The following is an 18,384-nucleotide window of genomic DNA, read 5'->3' as shown; positions in this document are numbered from 1 at the left end:
AAAGCAATAAAGAAAGGACAAAGCGGGGGGGGGGGGAGAGTGTAGCACATTTCAGTACTCACACAAAACACAACCTATTTGTAACTCTGTATCCTCCTGAAACCACCTAAAGACAGTTCCAGACCCTTTCCAAAATATCTCCGCAGGACTGTAACAAGGCCGCAAACACATCAAGATAATCAGTTAACAACTGTCCATTTGCTAATGGAGATCATTCACCAGAGCACCAAAAGCTCTCCCAGTCCCAAACCACACCTAAACCCCACTGAAATGTATAAGGGAAGATTTATAAACTTAACTAAAAACCTTTTATCAGGAGTCTGTCCTCATGGCATCAAGTGTAAACTAAAAACCAAAACAGTACCATGTGAAGAATACATACATAAATGTTCCAAACTGAGCAACCACTGCCCTTGTTCACTTGGCTGTTTCAAAAGATGTCACACTACATAGACACTCAAATGACCATCAGAATATCTTTGTATATTGCAACACCTTTGCACATGATGTTCACCAGCACTGGCTACATTCTCAGATATGTGCTACATGTGAAAAAGCTCACTTTACAGAAGTGTGGGAGAATACAATTGTCTAGTCACCGTGATACGGGTATTCTGCCATCTACCAGTATTTCTGCAAGAAGCCTCTGAAGGTCAGCGTTAAAGGTGTGCTTCTATGACACAATCACGAAAGCTGATTTTCAAGAAATTCAAAGCAAGTCCATGGAGCAACAAGATGCCAAGCACACACCAGGCCTGCAATAAGCCAGAGAAGCTTTGCGACAAAACCAAAAATGTAAGAGCCAATTATCTTCATGAATGACACAGAGTTGCCTTCAGGCCATAGAACACCCAGCAGTAGCGATAAAAATCATGCAATCGTGTTCTTTTTTGAAATGCCATGTGAACTCTACTAATGACTCAAGGGAACAACGTATCAGTTATCCTGAGCTTTCTTAATTTGAAACTGTAGTACCTTGCAAGAAAAGCCTGGATGTCCACTGTAGCCTAGGATTCCAAGAGCTTTACAAGCTCCATCCTGGCCCTAGATCTTACACTAATTAGATGGAGCCAATGTAGTGTAGTGGTTAAGAGCAGTGGAGTCTAATCTGGAGAACCGGGTTTGATTCCCCACTAATCCACATGAGAGGTGGACTCTAATCCGGTGAACCGGGTTGGTTTCCTCACTCCTACACATGAAGCCTGCAGGGTGACCTTGGGCTAGTCAGAGTTCTCTCCGAACTCTCTCAGCCCCATCTACTTCACAAAGTGTCTGTTGTGGAGAGAGGAAGGGAAGGCAATTGTAAGCCACTTTGAGACCCCTTAAAGGTAGATAAAATCACGGTATAAAAACAAACTCTTCTTAACATGATTAAAAAAAACTCTTAACACGATCACATTTTCTTTCCCAGTACTACTCTGTGGAAAGCTTCAGTACTGACTACCAAACATCTCTGGTATTTATCCACCATTCTATTGAAACTAGTTCTTCTTTGCTTCCAAATCCGCTCCCAATGCACCCTTTTTAATCCTTAAGAAAACAATGTCGCGGCTGTCCCATATACACAATCACTAGGAAGGATGCAATGTTTAAAGAAATATTACTGACAGTTATTTCAGTTTTAGAAGGCAGAAAGTGCTCTTTTACAGGACTTTGGCAGAGCTTGGATACCCAGTAGAACAAAAGGATTGTTTTAATAAGCCAATGAAACTGCCAACAGGATTGCAGTTGTTTTGGGCACAGCTTTCACACCTTTGACTGCTGTAGGATAGAAAGAAGTTGAGCTGGAGAAGTTTTGCCAACATACAAATTAAGTAGCAGCTAAAGCTTCACCTACTACATTTTCGCCTTCCCCTCTTCTGGCCGAAGGGTCCCTTTGATTGCACTTGCTCCCAAGTAAGCAGTTTAAAGGAGAAAGCCCATCCATCCATCCATCCCCACACGGCAGGCTGCTGACAACAAAAACATCTTTTAAGTTTCAGACTATGGAAGTCTCGCAGCACAATCTTATGCACGTGTTCATGGAACAAAGACCCAACGGGCTGAGTGATGCTTACTCTTAGAACGGAGGTACAGAACTGCAGTCCAACAGAAGATCTGAGAGGGGTATAATTAGGGTTGCCAGCTCCAGGTTGGGAAATACCTCGAGACTTCTGGGGTGGAGCCTGATGAGGGTGGGGTTTGGGGAGGGACTTCAGTACGGTATGCCATAGAGTCCACCTTCCAAAGATGCCATTTTATCCAGGTGAACTGAGATCAGTTGTAATCCCAGGAGATCTCCAGCTAGTACCTGGAGGTTGGCAACCCTAAGAATAATTAGTTTTACAGAGAAACTTGTATCAACAGTTATAACTCAATCATGTATGCATTGGAATATGTAGTTCATTGTCTAAAGCTGCAGATGTGTCCATCTCGGCTCCGCACCAATGCTTTGCCACTGGACATCAGTCTCAAAGGTAGGGCATGCTGAATGCAGATAAGACAGAGGTAATGCTGGTCCACTAACACTATATGTTTTATTACCTTATATTTTGCAGGGCCTTTATCAACTTGTTCTGGATAAAGTTATTGTTCACAGAGCAGGTTAAGAGATTGGGGGATCCTTTGAAGTGAGCAGATGCTGTCTTTCATAGTTTTTAATAGGTGTATTTTTATTTGCAAGGACTTTTAATAGGGTTTGAGCTGCAGGCATTTTCTTGGGGTTTTATTGCATTTTGTTGGTTTTCTTAATTTTGGAACTGTAAGCAACTTGAGCCCTGTGGCACAGAGTGGTAAGCTGTAGTACTGCAGTCCAAGCTCTGCTCACGACCTGAGTTTGATCCCAACGGAAGATGGTTTCAGGTAGCCGGCTCAAGGTTGACTCAGCCTTCCATCCTTCCGAGGTCGGTAAAATGAGTATCCAGCTTGCTGGGGGTAAAGTGTAGACGACTGGGGAAGGCACTGGCAAACCACCCCGTAAACAGTCTGCCTAGTAAATGTAGAGATGTGACATCACCCCATGGGTCAGGAATGACCCAGTGCTTGCACAGGGGACCATTACCTTTTTTTTTTTAAAGCAACATGAGCCACAGGGCAGTATATAAGTATTATAATAAATAAATATGCGGCCATGCTGATGTAACCCTCTTGTAAGTGGGAGACACAGGAAAAACAAGAACAGTCCTAGATGACTTACCAGCCACCCCATTCTAAACACTGCTACGGCTGGGCACTTGGAGCACCCACCCTTGCGCAAACAGTGCTTCACGGTGAAGTCCCAGCAGGCAGTGCAGATACAGTTCCAAAGCAATTCCTTGCAAGGGATGGGTATTTTCTGCCTCAGCTGCCCCACTGCGTCCCCAAGAGGTGTCTACCACCATGTGGGAATGCTCACATTCACCACTCCTCCACATGAGGGGCGGAGGCGAACCTGGTGAACTGGATTTGTTTCCCCACTCCTACACACGAAGCCAGCTAGGTGACCTTGGGCAAGTCACACTCTCTCAGCCCCACCCACCTCACAGGGTGTCTGTTGTGGGGAGGTGATTGTAAGCCAGTTTGAGTCTCCCTTAAGTGTTAGAGAAAGTCGGCATATATTTCCTTTCCTTTATCCCTTAGAAGCTCCTTGATCCATTGATCCTGAGCAGTGTAAATCTAATGTTTGAGGAATATAAGGACTGAAACAAAACTTGCCACTGACAATGTAGCCTTGGGGATCCCTGTCACTTAATAAAAAAGGCATTATGTCAGACACTGAGGCATTAGATTTATATGCTAAAAGGGGAGAGATATAACGTGATCGAAGTTCCTCATGATAGCGGCATTCCAAGAGGGCATAAAATTGGCATATAAAAACCAACTCTTCTTCTTCTCCTCCTCCTCAATGGGGAGGGGGGCCCTGAAGCAACCCCAAGGGCAACACGCACAGAGGTTTAGATCCTGCTTGTGGCTTCTGTGGAACTTCACTCTGTTGCTGTCCTCCTATCTCCTTGCCGAAGCTCTCCAACAGGAGTACAGGCCAGCGTGGACTTCATTTATAGAGCAATGCCTGTCACCTGCTCATCATGCAACACAACTAACAGCTTCAGTGGCCAATGTGCAACTGCCCTACTGTGGGATTGCAACTCTTCTTCCAGCCCAGCCCCTGGACCTTTGCAAGCTGTTTAACAAGCAATTATCGGACCAGCACAGTTGTCTTTCTCGCGGGCCCTCGCTGATAGGAACAGTTCTGCCTGTGATTCTCCAGTTTGTCATTGCAATTTTCAATAGCACAAGAGCCTTGCTGGAACAAGAGAGTTGCGAACCCCGCTCATCTGACTTGCTTTTAGCATGCCTGATGCTGTTTGGTAAGTATGTCTATTAGAGCATAAGAAAAGCCATGATGGATCAGTCCAAGGCCCACAAAGTCCAGCAGTCTGTTCACACAGGGGCCAACCAGGTGCCTCTAGGAAGCCCACAAACAAGACTGCAGCAGCATTGTCCTGCCTGTGTTCCACAGCACCTAATATAATAGGCATGCTCCTCTGACACAGGAGAGATTAGGTATGCATTATGACTAGTATTACAGAGCTGATTTTGCATCAAAATAAATTTGATTTGACTAGTATTCAGTTTGACTAATGTACTCCCTCTCTTTGTGATTGACCTCAGCTCAAGCTCTCTGGAAAGGAGCGAAAGGGGGTCAATCAAATGGTTGTACGGGTAGGCTCTTGCAAGGGGAGGGGAAAGGCTCCTCAGGAGGCACTCACAGCCTAGATTGCTGTGGGCAGCCTACATGAGCCGGGTGCATGCACCTAGGCCTGTGAAGCACAAGGATTAATGGGATGAATGGAAGCAGGTGGCAATAGGGGGCCCCAAGGCGCAGCAGGAGGAGGGTGCGTGAGAGATGGCTGGACAAAATGACTGACGTGTGCACAGCCATTCCCCCATGGTTGTACATGATGCTATAAAAACCTCAGCTCCGTGTAGAACTCTTTCCAGAGCTGACTGGAAGTTAATTCCTTGCATCACTTGAACCAGGAATCCTATCTTAGCTTCTCTTTACAGCCCTCCCCTGTCCTGGTATATCAGGGCAGCAGGGGCTTCTGCAGGTGCCAACCTGCAAATGGGCAAAATCAACAACTGCCCATACATGTTTTCTCCATTGTGGCTCACATGAAGCTGCCTTATACTGAATCAGACCCTTGGTCCATCGATGTCAGTATTGTCTACCCAGACCGGCAACGGCTCTCCAGGGTCTCAGGCAGAGGTCTTTCACATCACCTACATGCCTAGTCCCTTTAACTGGAGATGCAGGGGACTGGACATGGGACCTTCTGCATGCCAAGCAGATTCTCTACCACTGAGCCACAGCCCCTCATGCCTTATGGACTGGTCTGCCCGAGGAGGTCAAGGAAGTTCCCACTCTCCTGGCCTTCCACAAACTATGCAAAACTAAACTATTCAAGAGTGCTTTTCCTGCAGGTACAGTGCAGGGTTGCACTATACAAAACAGTTTATAAACTTGACTGGATAAGTTGTTAGGGACTGTGGTCCCTACTGCTATGGATAGCTTACTGCAAGCAGAATCCTATTATGTATTTTTTTCATCCCTTAATGTGTCATGTTAACACTTACGCTGTTCTTCAGCTTCTTCCTGGTAGTTCCAGACTTCTAAAATCCTAACGCAATGGTTATTGACTGTCCCATTTTGTTGACTGTACCGATTAGCTATGCATAATCTGCCTTGAGTCCCAGTGAGAAAGGCGGACTATAAATAACGTAAATAAATAAAATAAATATATGGCTGGTGTCAACAAAAAGGCTGCTGGGGGGTGCTTAGTGCCCTGTGGTGTGTTTTGTTCTCAGCTGAGGATATGGTTAGGAGAGATCCCCAGGGTGTGTGCATTCTGGCTTTTTGCTTCTGTGTTGCTGCCGATCAGACTGTTGTAGGCAAAAGGTGAGCTTCGCCTTCTTGAAAGCATGCCTATTAACGGGATCCAAATACACATCTCCCATCCGTTGCATGGGCATCCAGTGAGCTACTAGGGAGTTGCCAGGGAGGACTCCTGTGAAGGGACAGTTTATATCCTCTTGCTGCTGCCCAGGGGTCTGCCTCCCACTTGCCCAGCAAAGAGGTGGGTGGTCCTGAACTCCCATGCCCCCAAGCTGAGTCCTTGTGCAAGAGAGGTCTCGGGTAGTATCGGAGTTGCCCCGCCAAGTGAGCTGTAGAGGCACACAGGTGATGAAATCAGAGTCTGCTTTACTTTCCCTGGGTGTGCCCCTGGCAAAAGGGAACACGGGTACAGGGGGAAATCAAACTAGCATGTCTTCATTCCAGATCTCCTCCCATGAGAGCCAGTATGCTGTAGTGGTTAAAAGCGGTGGACTCTGATCTGGAGAACCCGGTTTGATTCCCCACTCCTACACACAAAGCCAGCTGGGTGACCTTGGGCTAGTTAAAGTTCTCTTAGAGCTCTCTCAGCCCCACCGACCTCACAGGGTGTCTGTTGTGGGGAGGGGGAGGGAAGGTGATTGTAAGCCGGTTTGATTCTCCCTTAAGTGGCAGAGAAAGTCGGCATATAAAAACCAACTCTTCTTCTTCATGCCACAGCCCTTCTTGCAGAGCGAGGTGCTGCGTCCACTGGTTACCTCCCTTCCAGGTTGACATCCGCCGACTGCTCCCATCTCTGCCTATCACAGTGGCTTTGTTAGCATGTAGTACCATGACTAGTGGGGCTGCTGTGGTACTGTCATGCACTGCTTCCCTTTGAGATTTGCTTCCTATCGGTCCCTAGAAGGATCACTGAGCACGACATGGGCATCTGTACTGTTGCTAGGTATTTTCATTTTACTGAGTGGTGAAAATCCGCTTCCTTGGGAGGGTTCAGGTGGGCGGCTGTTGATTGGGCTGCACTTTCCCTTTCTCTCGAGCTTCTCAGCTTTGTTCTCCTTTGAGCTGGAGGTGGAACAACAGAAGCAATTTGTACTGGAGGGAGTTCTCTTCCTGGGGAGGCAGAGGGCAAGATTGGCAGGGGGAAAGCAAGCTCCAGTCAGAAATTACTTTCTGAAATGGGAAATTAGAGGGCAAGCTGAGAAGAAAATGAACTTGTACAGGGGGCAAAATATTCAGTAATATGTGGGGCAGAGTAACAAAGAACTGCTCTGTGGGACCAAGTTATAAGTAGTCCAACATTCTGATCCCAGCAGTAAGCCAGCTAGATGCCTCAGAACTGCACAAGAAGGGTATGAAGATTGTGTCCTTCTATTTGCTGCTTGTAATGAAAAATCTGGATTTCAATGTAATATTGCCTCTTTGTATCAAAGTTCCATTTAACCATTGCAGATAATAGCTTTTTGGAAGAACTTTCTTTTATTATCCTGTCTAATTTCGTTGTAAAGCCACCCCCACCCCCTGGCTTGGGATTTCTTACTAATTACTGGTATTAATTTAGCAACACCTGGGACTGCCCACACATATCAGGAATTAACCAGTTTTGCATTAGTGGACATTCCCTGGAGTTTTCTTGATTAGATCTGAATTTTACATTTCACCCTGTTCTTCCTGCCTAGGGTTGCCAACAGGCCCAGGGAAAATACCCTTTCCCCTTAAGTTTTAATGAGTGGACACAGGCAGCTGAAGCTTTTCATGACATGGAGGAAAATAACATAACCCAATAAACATCCTATTAAACCTCAATTAAAGGGACATGACATTTTCCCACCAAACAGTTGGCCACCTTTTGTTCTGCATTTCGTGATCCCTTGACTTGGCTGTTTGTTTTCGTCGTGGCCCTCCATAAAACAGCTGCGTAGTCATGGATCCGCTTATTGCAACTGAAGTAGGCTCCGATGCACAAAAGCTGATGCTGAAATGAATGCAGGAAGCTGCCTTACACTGAATCAAACCGTCAGTCCACCAAAGCCAGTGTTACCTACTCAGACCGGCAGCAGCTCTCTAGGGTCTCAGGTGGCAGTCTGGAGATGCTGGGGATTGGACCTGGGACCCCGCTTGGCATGCAGAAGATGCTCTACCTCTGAGCTATGGCCCCTCCTGAAATAAAACTGTCAGGCTAAGACTCCAGCTAACTTTAAGCAACAGAACCTGTGGCACCTAACTGTTGTATGAAGTAGCTGTGTGCACAGCTTTGTAAAGCCACCCAGATTTTTTTGGGGTGGGGGGATCTTTGGGAAAGATCAAATCAGAGCTTAGCATCAATGATGTGGGATTTTCAGAAATAAAAAAGTTAAACTAGAAAATTATCCAGTACTCTAAGAAAGCACCACCTGATTTAGCATGATTATTTTTACTTATTTAGTACACATTTAGGACTTGTAATAACGGGTATAAATTGCGTGCAGAAAGGTACCATCTGGACATTAGAAAAACATTTTTACCATGAGATTAGTTCAACAATGGAATTGGCTGCCTAGGGAGGTGGTGAGCTCTCCCTCACTGGAAGTCTTCAAGCAGCAGCTGGACGAAACGCTTGTCAGGGATGCTTTAGGCTGATCCTGCATTGAGCAGGGAGTTGGACTAGATGCCCTGTATGGTCCCTTCCAACTTTGTGATTCTATGATTTACAAAGTACTTCATGTCAATTTTCTGTCCCAAACGCAACAAACGCTTGAACTGATAGCTAAAAAATAAGCCATATGCCATTTAAATATTATATTCAAACAAATTCAAAGCTTTAAGTGGAAATAGTCTTTACTAGACTAATACATTAGTCTAGGACAGGGGTCGGCAAACTCATTAGTCAAAAGAGCCAAATATCAACAGTACAACGATTGAGATTTCTTTTGAGAGCCAAATTTCTTAAACTTAAACTATATATTGTCGAAGGCTTTCACGGTCAGAGTTCATTGGTTCTTGTAGGTTATCCGGGCTATGTAACCGTGGTCTTGGAAAATTCCAAGACAACGGTTACACAGCCCGGATAACCTACAAGAACCATTAAACTATATAGGTAGGTACACTGTTTATTAACTTAATAAACTTTAATTAAAGTGTTAAGTCTTAATTAAACTATAGGTACACTGAATAATACTTGATATCATACTTAATAGTGATCTTATTTTAGTGATAAAAATTAAATTGTAAGTCCCTGCCATTTCCCCCTCCCCATCCGGAGTCCTCGTCTGGAGGCCTGGTCTACCACCATAAAAGCCTATTGGTAGACCTGGCCTCCGGCTGAGTCCCATTGGGAGGCCAGGTCTACCCATTGGCTTTCTTGGCAGTAGACCTGGCCTCTGGAAGCCCATAGAAGCCAATTGGTAGACCTGGCCTCTGAAGGGGGACTTTTTCCCCTCCTCGGAGTCCAGGTCTACCGCCAAGAAAGCCAGTGGGTAGACATGCCACCCAATGGGACTCAGCCGGAGGCCAGGTCTACCAAAGGAAGCCCGACTCACCCAACAGCTGATAGGTGGGCGGGGGGGGCAGGAACCGCTGAGCCGCCGGCCCAGCAATCGCGTGGCTAGAGGGGAGGCTTTAGCCTTCCAACCATTGAGGGCAAGGGAAAGGGGGGCCTGGCCATTCTCCACGGCGGGGGGGGGGAGAGACAGCGCGCCCGCTCGCCTGCTCTCTCGCGCTCGCTCTCGCTCTCAGGCACGTCGGCTCCGCAGCCCGGCTGCCGGCGCGAGCGGGCACAAGAGCAGGGGCTCCGAACCAAGTTTGGAGAGCTGCACTCAACGGGCCAAAGAGCCGCATGCGGCTCGGGAGCCACAGTTTGCAGACCCCTGGTCTAGGACATTTTGGAGGACTTTCATTCATAGGGTTGCCATGAGTCGGAAGCGACTTGACGGCACTTAACACACACACACAAACTAATATATATAACACATTAAAGACAGCATAGCACTGTGTTTTTTGCACTGCTAAATTTAAGACAAGCCAAAAGCACTGAAACCTGCTGACACTAATTTCAGAACAGAAAGAACTGGGCATGGCATGGCTTGGAGGTGGTTGTCCACTCATCTATTTCATTCTCTCCCCTGGAGTCTACCAAAGCACCTCAGTTTCACTCTCATGCTCCAAAGCCTCACTTGCATTATTTCTTAGTTCCGTACCAGATTAATAAAGCATACACATACTCTCTTCACACATTCGCTACCAACAAATAATGGAAAATACCAAGACTTGGTAACCGACAAACTCGCCTAACGTGAAATTGCCAATTGCCATCCGTTCATTGTTATTAGTTGTCTGAACCTGAAGTGCAAAATTTTCCATGGAAACATAAATCATTAGAAGCTTTCTGCAGAGTGTCCACGGAAAGTTTTCTGCCTCGTATTTGCTACAATACCATCTACAGAAATACTGAGTTAAAGAGTTGCTAAATTTTGGAAGGATAAGGTAATGGGGGGTTTCACTGGGGCTCAGATTTCACTTGCAGTTTGTTACTCCTCCAAAGACAACTTACTTGTTGCAATTGAGGCAAACGTTCCATTTCCAGCTATGGCCTGCAAAATGCCTCTGTAAAGCTTACAATTCAGCGCTGAAGTAAGCAAATTATTTGATCCAGTATTCAGATGAATGCTGCCCTTAATTATGGGAGTTTCATTTAGCTACCCTGGCCATTAGAGAATGGCTTCCATGGGCTGAGTCATGTTGGTGAAGACAGGGAAAATCCTAAGGGCACAGAGAAGAGGCTGAAAGTGGTTGGATGGGAAGTTTAAGCACCCCCCACTATGGGCAGGGTCAGCCCTGGTTAGTATGTGGATGGGAGACCACCAAGGAATACCAGGGTTGCTGTGCAGAGGAAGGCACTGGCAAACCACCTCTCTGTTAGTCTCTTGCCATGAAAACCCCAAAAAGGGGTCGCAATAAGTCAGCTGCGACTTGAAGGCACTTTACACACACACACTACGGGCACCAGCCTCCCCTGCCCTATGCTAACTATTTAGGGTCAGGCTGTTAGTATGTCACCTACATATAAATCAATGTTACTACTGACAGGCAATATCAAGAGAAGAGATACTAATGCCAGAGGATTTCCCTAAATCTCAGTTGAAATCAACTCTGGAGGGAAACACCTTTAGAAGATCCACCCCAATGTTAATCAGGATTAGCTCTAACAAAGGGGAGATAAAGACACACAGCACACTGTCTTAAAGCTGTTTGTTGTTAAGCAGAGATGTTATCAGTATGTGTCCACTTTAATATTTTTTTAAACTGAAAGCAGCAATAATTCCAGTACAGAATTAGAAACCACCTTCCACATGTGTTCTCCCTAGAGGTCAAGGGAATTAGCATCAGATTTAAGATAGAAACTCTTTCTACTGTCTTTCCTTCCATGGATGGGCATAACCCAAATACAATAGCCAGACTCCGCAAAAAGAAGATCCTGATCTCTTAACTACATAAAAGTGTCACTACTCATGGGAGAAAAGCAAACTGACAAAGTACATTCGTTGTAAGAACAGTACAAACGGGGGTTGTTGGTTGTTGTTGTTTTAAAGAAAAGCAAGCTTGCCATATTGTCAAAATGTAATTAATTCGCTCCAGGGGGCACACAGTATAGGCAAAAGGGCCAAGGAAGTAAGTAGCGCAAGAGGTCAAGTCGGACTAGGTTAAGAGCATTTTCTTAAGTTCCATGTGTACGCAAATAGATTTCAAAGTCAATTAAACACATTACGTTCACAACAAAAGCTCTTCCACAGCAGTCATGCAGTTCAATTCCCACCCCCCATACAAAACAGCCGGCTTCATCTGGATAAAAGTTTCCAGAAGAACTATTAAGAAAGCTGCAAGGCTCCCAAGGAGTTACAGCATGAATGCACTTGGAATGTCCAAGTTCATTGCTAGTGGTCAATTAACTAAGCTCTTAAAGAGAAATGGATCTCCACATTATAAACAGCAATGCATCTCCTCTCCCCCTGCCACAGCAGCGGGGCACAGTTGGTTCCACGCAGATTTGAAATAAAATGGCTAATTCACACAAAACTATAATCTGCATTCTTCCTCAAAGCCTTACATTTCTATTTTTAGAAGCATAAACCTTTTTTTTGAAAAAAAAAATCTAAGCAGTTCAGTCAAAATCTATTCAGGTCTGACAAAGTTCTTGCTTAAAATATTGTCGAAGGCTTTCACGGTCAGAGTTCATTGGTTCTTGTAGGTTATCCGGGCTATGTAACCGTTGTCTTGGTATTTTCTTTCCTGACGTTTCACCAGCAGCTGTGGCAGGCATCTTCAGAGGAGTAACACTTGAAGGACAGTGTCTCTCTTGCTTAAAGTTTATTTGCAGTAACTTCCATTATGAGAGATGCTCTACTTGCACAACAAAGACACACCGTGCGTCAAAACAAGCCAGAGCACATCATGGTTTCTAACTCCTGTTAGCGAACCCATTCTTATCCATAGAAATTAAAGGGTCAATTTATTCCTGCATGCTTTTTCTAGGAGGTTCCAGTGCTATCATCACAGCTATCAGGAGAACAGAACATTTCATAGATGCAGTCTGGATGGCTACACAAGTTTGGATAGAAGCACATGAGACTGCATCTCTTCCTATGTCCCCAATCACAGATCCGACATGGCAAGTCACAGGTCCTTCCCTATAGCTACAGCCATACAGTTAACATTTTACGACTGACCAGGTTGTCATAAGAACATAGGAATGGCCAAGCTGGATCAGACCAAGGTCCATCGTCCAGCAGTCTGTTCACACAGTGGCCAACCAGGTGCCTCTAGGAAGCCCACAAACAAGACGACTGCAGCAACATTATCCTGCCTGTGCTCCACAGCACCCAATATACTAGGCATGCTCCTATGATCCTGGAGAGAACAGGTATGCATCATGACTAGCATTCATGTTGTCATTTACCAACTCACAAATCAGCATTAAGTGGCAATATAGATTTTGAAAAACAAGTGAGCAGAAGAAGGTACTAGTGATGGTCTTGTCCAATAACAAGTCTGGCCAGGAGAGTCAACAAGAACAGAGGTGACATTCCCAACTGGAAAAAAAAAAAGAGAGAACCGTGCTTCCTTACCACTTATTAAGTAAACTTTGTTTGGGTTTGCATGCGGGGAGTGGGGGAGAGAGTCAGACATGCTGAAGTACACAGTTCTCATTCCACAGGTAGAAGCAATTCAGATTTGCACTCGCCCATGTGTTTTCGTGAGTCCGTAGCCTTCCCCAAGCTTGAAGCGAACACAAGCGATACAATCTCTCCGCACAAATAAGGGCAACGCTCATTAAATACAGCTAAACACCAAACTACTCATGTGCACAACCACTTAAGGGCCGCACTTTCAACTGTGTGCATTCAGGCGTCCTCTGTGTTTATAAGTTCAGGGGGAAAGCCAATGACTGAGGTCAGAGCTTTAGAGTTCTAATAACCAAATGAGCACAGCGACCGTGTCCTTTAGTGAAAGCACTCCGGTTTATTGGCCTTTAATAGTTCTGAAAGTCTGCGTTAGAAGAAGAAGGGTTGTTTTTTATATGCTGACTTTCTCCACCACTTAAGGAAGAATCAAACCGGCTTACAATCACCTTCCCTTCCTCTTCCCACAACAGACACCCTGTGAGGTAGGTAGGACTGAGAGAGTGTGACTAGCCTAGGGTCACCCAGCTGGCTTCATGTGGGGGAGTGGGGAAACAAATCCAATTCACCAGATTAGCCTCCGCTGCTCATGTGTAAGAGCGGGGAATCAAACCCGGTTGTCCAGATCAGAGTCCACAGCTCCAAACCACCGCTTGTAACCACTACACCACGCCAGATTTATACATCCCCCCCCCCAAAAAAAAAAACTGGCTCTTGAAAAGTACCTTTGTGGGGAGGCGACAATCTCTTTCCGGTTAACCTGCCATGCCAGCATTAGTTTAGCAGGGTCATCTTTCAGCCTCTTAGCTGTCAGGTTTTTTTTTTTTTTACCCACAGCCGAAGAGCCATTCCTAGCAACAGGCAAGTTTCACTCAAAGAAACAGACAGGTGGAGAAAAATATAAAGATAAATTGCCGGTATAGAAGATTGGAAACGCAGCAGCGGTGTATGAAAGGGGAGGGGGTGGGTTTCATTGACTTGACACCGGGTACCTACCAGATAATCCATGAACTGGGGTCGCAATCGAGATTAGGGACTAAGAGATCTCCAAGGGAAGCCTGCTCTGCACAAGCAGCCCGCGGCAGGGAGAAGGGAGCGGGGAGGGCGGCTCGAGCTGGGCGAGGCCAGCCCCGGCGACACCCGCTGCCCTCTGCAGCCCGAGCCCCGGCACCAGCAGCCCGGAGCGGAGGCGGCCGTCCAGCCCGCAGCAGCAGCACAGCCCGAGGTTGCAGGAACACGGAGAGCTTCCCCCCCCCACCCCCTGAGCGTCACTGTCAGCTGACCGCCCACGTGAGAAAGCGAGAGCGAAAGCTCTTAAAGGGACACGCGCCCGGCTTGGGCCTTCCGTCCGGCGAGGCACACGAACACAGGACGTTGCCTTGCTCTCAAAGTCAGTGTTGACTACTCAGACCGGCAGCGGCTCTCCAGGGTCTCAAGCAGAGGTCTGTTCCCACCGCCTACTTGCCTAGTCCCTCTTAACTGGAGCAGCCGGGGACCGAACCTGGGACCTTCTGCATGCCAAGCGGATGCTCTACAAACTGAGCCACAGCCCCTTACAACTGGTAAGTTGTAGAGGAATGATATAAGGTAGGCGTGCAACAGTGGGAGGCAAGAGGGACTGCGGGAGAGGGGGGGGGGAGTGGGGTGCGTTACGAGATGCTAATTCAATTTAGCGGCTTTACTTTCGAGCGAACGTGCATACAGTAGGACGGTGCAGTGGGACCCCCTGGTGCGCTTAAGGGGATATATATATCCCGCGGTTGTAGCGGGGCTCTATTCTGTTCGCCACTTATGCCCGGGAGGTTTTGCCTTGGGTTTGCTGCTCTCTAGATGCACGTTTTCCCCCATCCGAATTCTCAAAACTGCATGGGGGCTTGTTTTTGAATTTTGAGAGTGCGTTTGGGGAAAATGTGCATCTGCAAGTCCAAGACAAAACCTCCCATGCATAATGCATGCAACTAGGTAAAGGTCCCCTGTGCAAGCACCGGGTCATTCCTGACCCATGAGGTGACGTCACATCCCGACGTTTCCAAGGCAGACTTTGTTTGTGGGGTGGTTTGCCAGTGCCTTCCCCAGTCATCTTCCCTTTACCCCCAGCAACCCATGCAACTGGTCGCATTAAAATCGAGACACGTGGAGGGCCAGGGAAGAGAGGAGCACTGTCCACTCCACCATCAGCGCCTTGAGGAAAGGTGGTATGAAAATATACTAGAGAAAAAAATGCCTGGGGATATAAAAATATCCCAAATAAATAGTCTTAGAAACAGAACTGCGGAATTGCAGAAAAACTGAAAACCGCATTTAGAATCAGCACTGGGTTGCTGGACGCTGCTGAAAACAAAAAAACAAAAATTTTACACAGGCCCTTTATGCACTTGTTGCTGACAAGCCCTGAGTACTTCGGGGTTTTGTTTTCATTATGCAAGTATTTTCCAACCTTTAGAAGTTGCCTCACTCTCCCCTCACATGCTGTTTTATCCCGAGTTTAACGTCTGCCTCGATCCCAAATTGCAAGCTGGCCCTGTGCATGCTTGTCAATTTGGGGTTTTCTCCCCACCCCATTCTTGCTTCTCCCTCCCACTTGTCTTTCCCCTTCATCCAACCCCTCCCCTCGAAGCTGAGCTACTATGAGGCTGCTTATTTGGTCAGCTTCACAGCGAGTGGTCAGTTTTAGACCTCAGCCTGATCAAACAGTTGTTGTTGTTTTGCAACCAGTGGGAATGCTGAAACAATCACAAACGACCTATGAGGCTGCTTATTTGGTCAGTTTCAGATCCCTGTGCAGAGTGATTTGAGAATTCGACAGCAAACACTGTGCATCCAGAGAGCAGCACATCCAACGGAAACAACCCATGCAATAAAAGGCCACAACGAAAATATGCATGGTCACCCCCAGGCTAACTGAAGCCGCACACCTTCCTTGCCAGCAAATGCAACCCAAAAGTCTTGCAGTTTTGCACAGATGAGCTGCAGGGTAGCTGAGCTATGTGAAAACAGTGAAGCTTGACTCTAAGTAAACTTGTAAAGCGTGAGGGGCAGAAGAGCTCTTTCGATTCCTAGCTCGTGATAGGAAAATGGCAAGTTGCTGAGAACATCAGAGAAGCAGTGCCAGAGCAAAACAGTGGTCCAGCTACTCTAGCAGCCTGCTTCAAACCGGGGCCAATCAGAATGTCCCTGGATGGCCTACAGGCAGGACCCAGCAACTAAGCCTCCCTCTGATTTTACTCTCCTGCCCAGTACCAGTATCCAGAAGTTGCTGCCTCTGAACATGGAGGTTCTCCATTTAATCACCATGGGGAACAGCCATTCATGGACTTCCATGAACATTCCTGACCACTTTTCAAGCCAACAAAATTAGTGCCCACCACCACAGCCAGGCCCCACTCTGGATGGCCACTGTGTGTACAGACTACTGGACTTGATGGGCCTTGGTTTAATCTAGCATGGCTTTTTGTATGTTCTTAATGAATAGATCCTTTCACACTGGCCTCTCTTTTAATGTTCCTCTCCCACCACACACACTGGATATGAAATCAAGCACAGTAATTGTATACTTCATGCACCTGAAGAAGTGAGCTCTGACTCACAGAAGCTCTATGCTGAAATAAATTTAGTTAAGCTTTAAAGTGCTACTGGATTCCTGGATATTTGTAATACAGTGTTAGGCTCGATGGTCCTCTAGTCTGACTCCTATAAAGCTCTGATACCTTCAGAAGTCATGCTGGCAGTCCCAGGACTTCCATATCCATCTGTAGCCCTTACAACTGAGCTTGCTTCTCAGAGCAGCAGCTGGTGACTGTCTAAATACGCTTTAAACAGCGCTCTGTCAATTATAACACACATAAGATCAGCCGCAATGAGGTAGGCTTGCTCAGGTGATAATTGCTTGCTTTGAGTTCTTGGGGCCTTTGTCGAGGTAATTTGCAGTTACTAATTTGAGTAGTTTAATGCTGCATTTAGGAGGAAGAATTCATAAATACAGGCCTTTAGTTTTTATTCAATACTATACCCGCTTTTCCTGCTCTATACTATCACTTTGATATTTAACATGAGATGGTTTTTGAAGCTTTCAGTGTAGACATCCTTGCTTAAACTCAAACATACATATTAAAACATAAGAAAAGCCATGCTGGATCGGACCAAGGCCCATCAAGTCCAGCAGTCTGCCTGTGTCCCACAGCACCTAATATAATAGGCATGCTCCTCTGATACTGGAGAGAATAGGTATGCATCATGACTAGTATTCATTTTTTACTAGTAGCCATGGATAGAACAATGAGGGGGGAAACATAAATGGTAAAAGACTCAGTAGGAGAAGCAAAGGTACCCCGTGGCGCAGAGTGGTAAGCTGCAGTACTGCAGTCAAAAGCTCTGCTCACAACTTTAGTTCGATCCTGATGGAAGTCGGTTTCAGGTAGCCGGCTCAAGGTTGACTTAGCCTTCCGAGATCGGTGAAATGACCCTTTACCCAGTCTGCTGGGGGTAAAGGGTAGATGACTGGGGAAGGCACTGGCAAACCACCCTGTAAACATAGTCTGCCCAGTAAACATCAGGATGTGATGTCACCCCATGGGTCAGGAATGACCCGGTGCTTGCACAGGGGACTACCTTTACCTTTTAGGAGATGCAACTTGTCATTTTAAGGATCAAGATATGCTGGATGACAGGTACATGACTTTATTGGTTCTTGTAGGTTATCCGGGCTGTGTGACCGTGGTCTTGGTATTTTCTTTCCTGACGTTTCGCCCGCAGCTGTGGCAGGCATCTTCAGAGGAGTAACACTGAAGGACAGTGTCTCTCAGTGTGACACTGAGAGACACTGTCCTTCAGTGTTACTCCTCTGAAGATGCCTGCCACAGCTGCGGGCGAAACGTCAGGAAAGAAAATACCAAGACCACGGTCACACAGCCCAGATAACCTACAAGAACCAATGAACTCTGACCATGAAAGCCTTCGACAATACATGACTTTATATTTGGAAAGCCTTAAGCAGACTTGTGACAAATGTCTTACTGAAAGGATGTGCTCTCCTTTTGGGGGGTGGGGGAAGCAGGATACAGATATTTAAACAAATGTAAATGAAATAATAAACATGGGAATAGAAGAAGAAAAACCAGGACAAAAATTGCTTAAAACACTTGTGGTGACAAGAGGTAGAAATGATTTTAAACTGAGGGTACTTGTGCATGGAGCTGATTCACTATGTAGCTCTTGTTGCAGCCGCAAAAGTAGACCCATGCACACCGCCAACTGAGCATCCACGCAGGCACTTTCTCTGCACGTTCCTGGCTTCACTGCCCTGAAGCTGCCATTCCCTCCATCCATCAGAGGGCTTTTTATTAAAACTCTGGAATTTGCTAGACTGTTGCAATGTTATAA

The 18,384-nt window shown here is 46.3% G+C and overlaps 1 protein-coding gene across 1 annotated transcript in view; it reads right to left on the bottom strand.

The window, feature by feature from the left end:
• The window catches only part of ARL15 (ADP ribosylation factor like GTPase 15), a 194,612-nt gene extending 180,568 nt beyond the window's left edge, over positions 1-14,044 (bottom strand). The window contains exon 1 of the mRNA XM_056848586.1: positions 14,002-14,044. Within this exon, the coding sequence (XP_056704564.1) occupies positions 14,002-14,013 (12 nt within the window). The 5' untranslated portion in view covers positions 14,014-14,044. The remainder of the gene's footprint in view (positions 1-14,001) is intronic.
• Positions 14,045-18,384: the final 4,340 nt, after the last annotated feature.

Source organism: Euleptes europaea, chromosome 4 (genome assembly GCF_029931775.1).
Source record: "Euleptes europaea isolate rEulEur1 chromosome 4, rEulEur1.hap1, whole genome shotgun sequence".
Lineage (NCBI taxonomy): Eukaryota > Metazoa > Chordata > Lepidosauria > Squamata > Sphaerodactylidae > Euleptes > Euleptes europaea.
The sequence above is the reverse complement of the archived record's forward strand: the minus strand, read 5'-3'. Positions and strand labels throughout refer to the sequence as shown.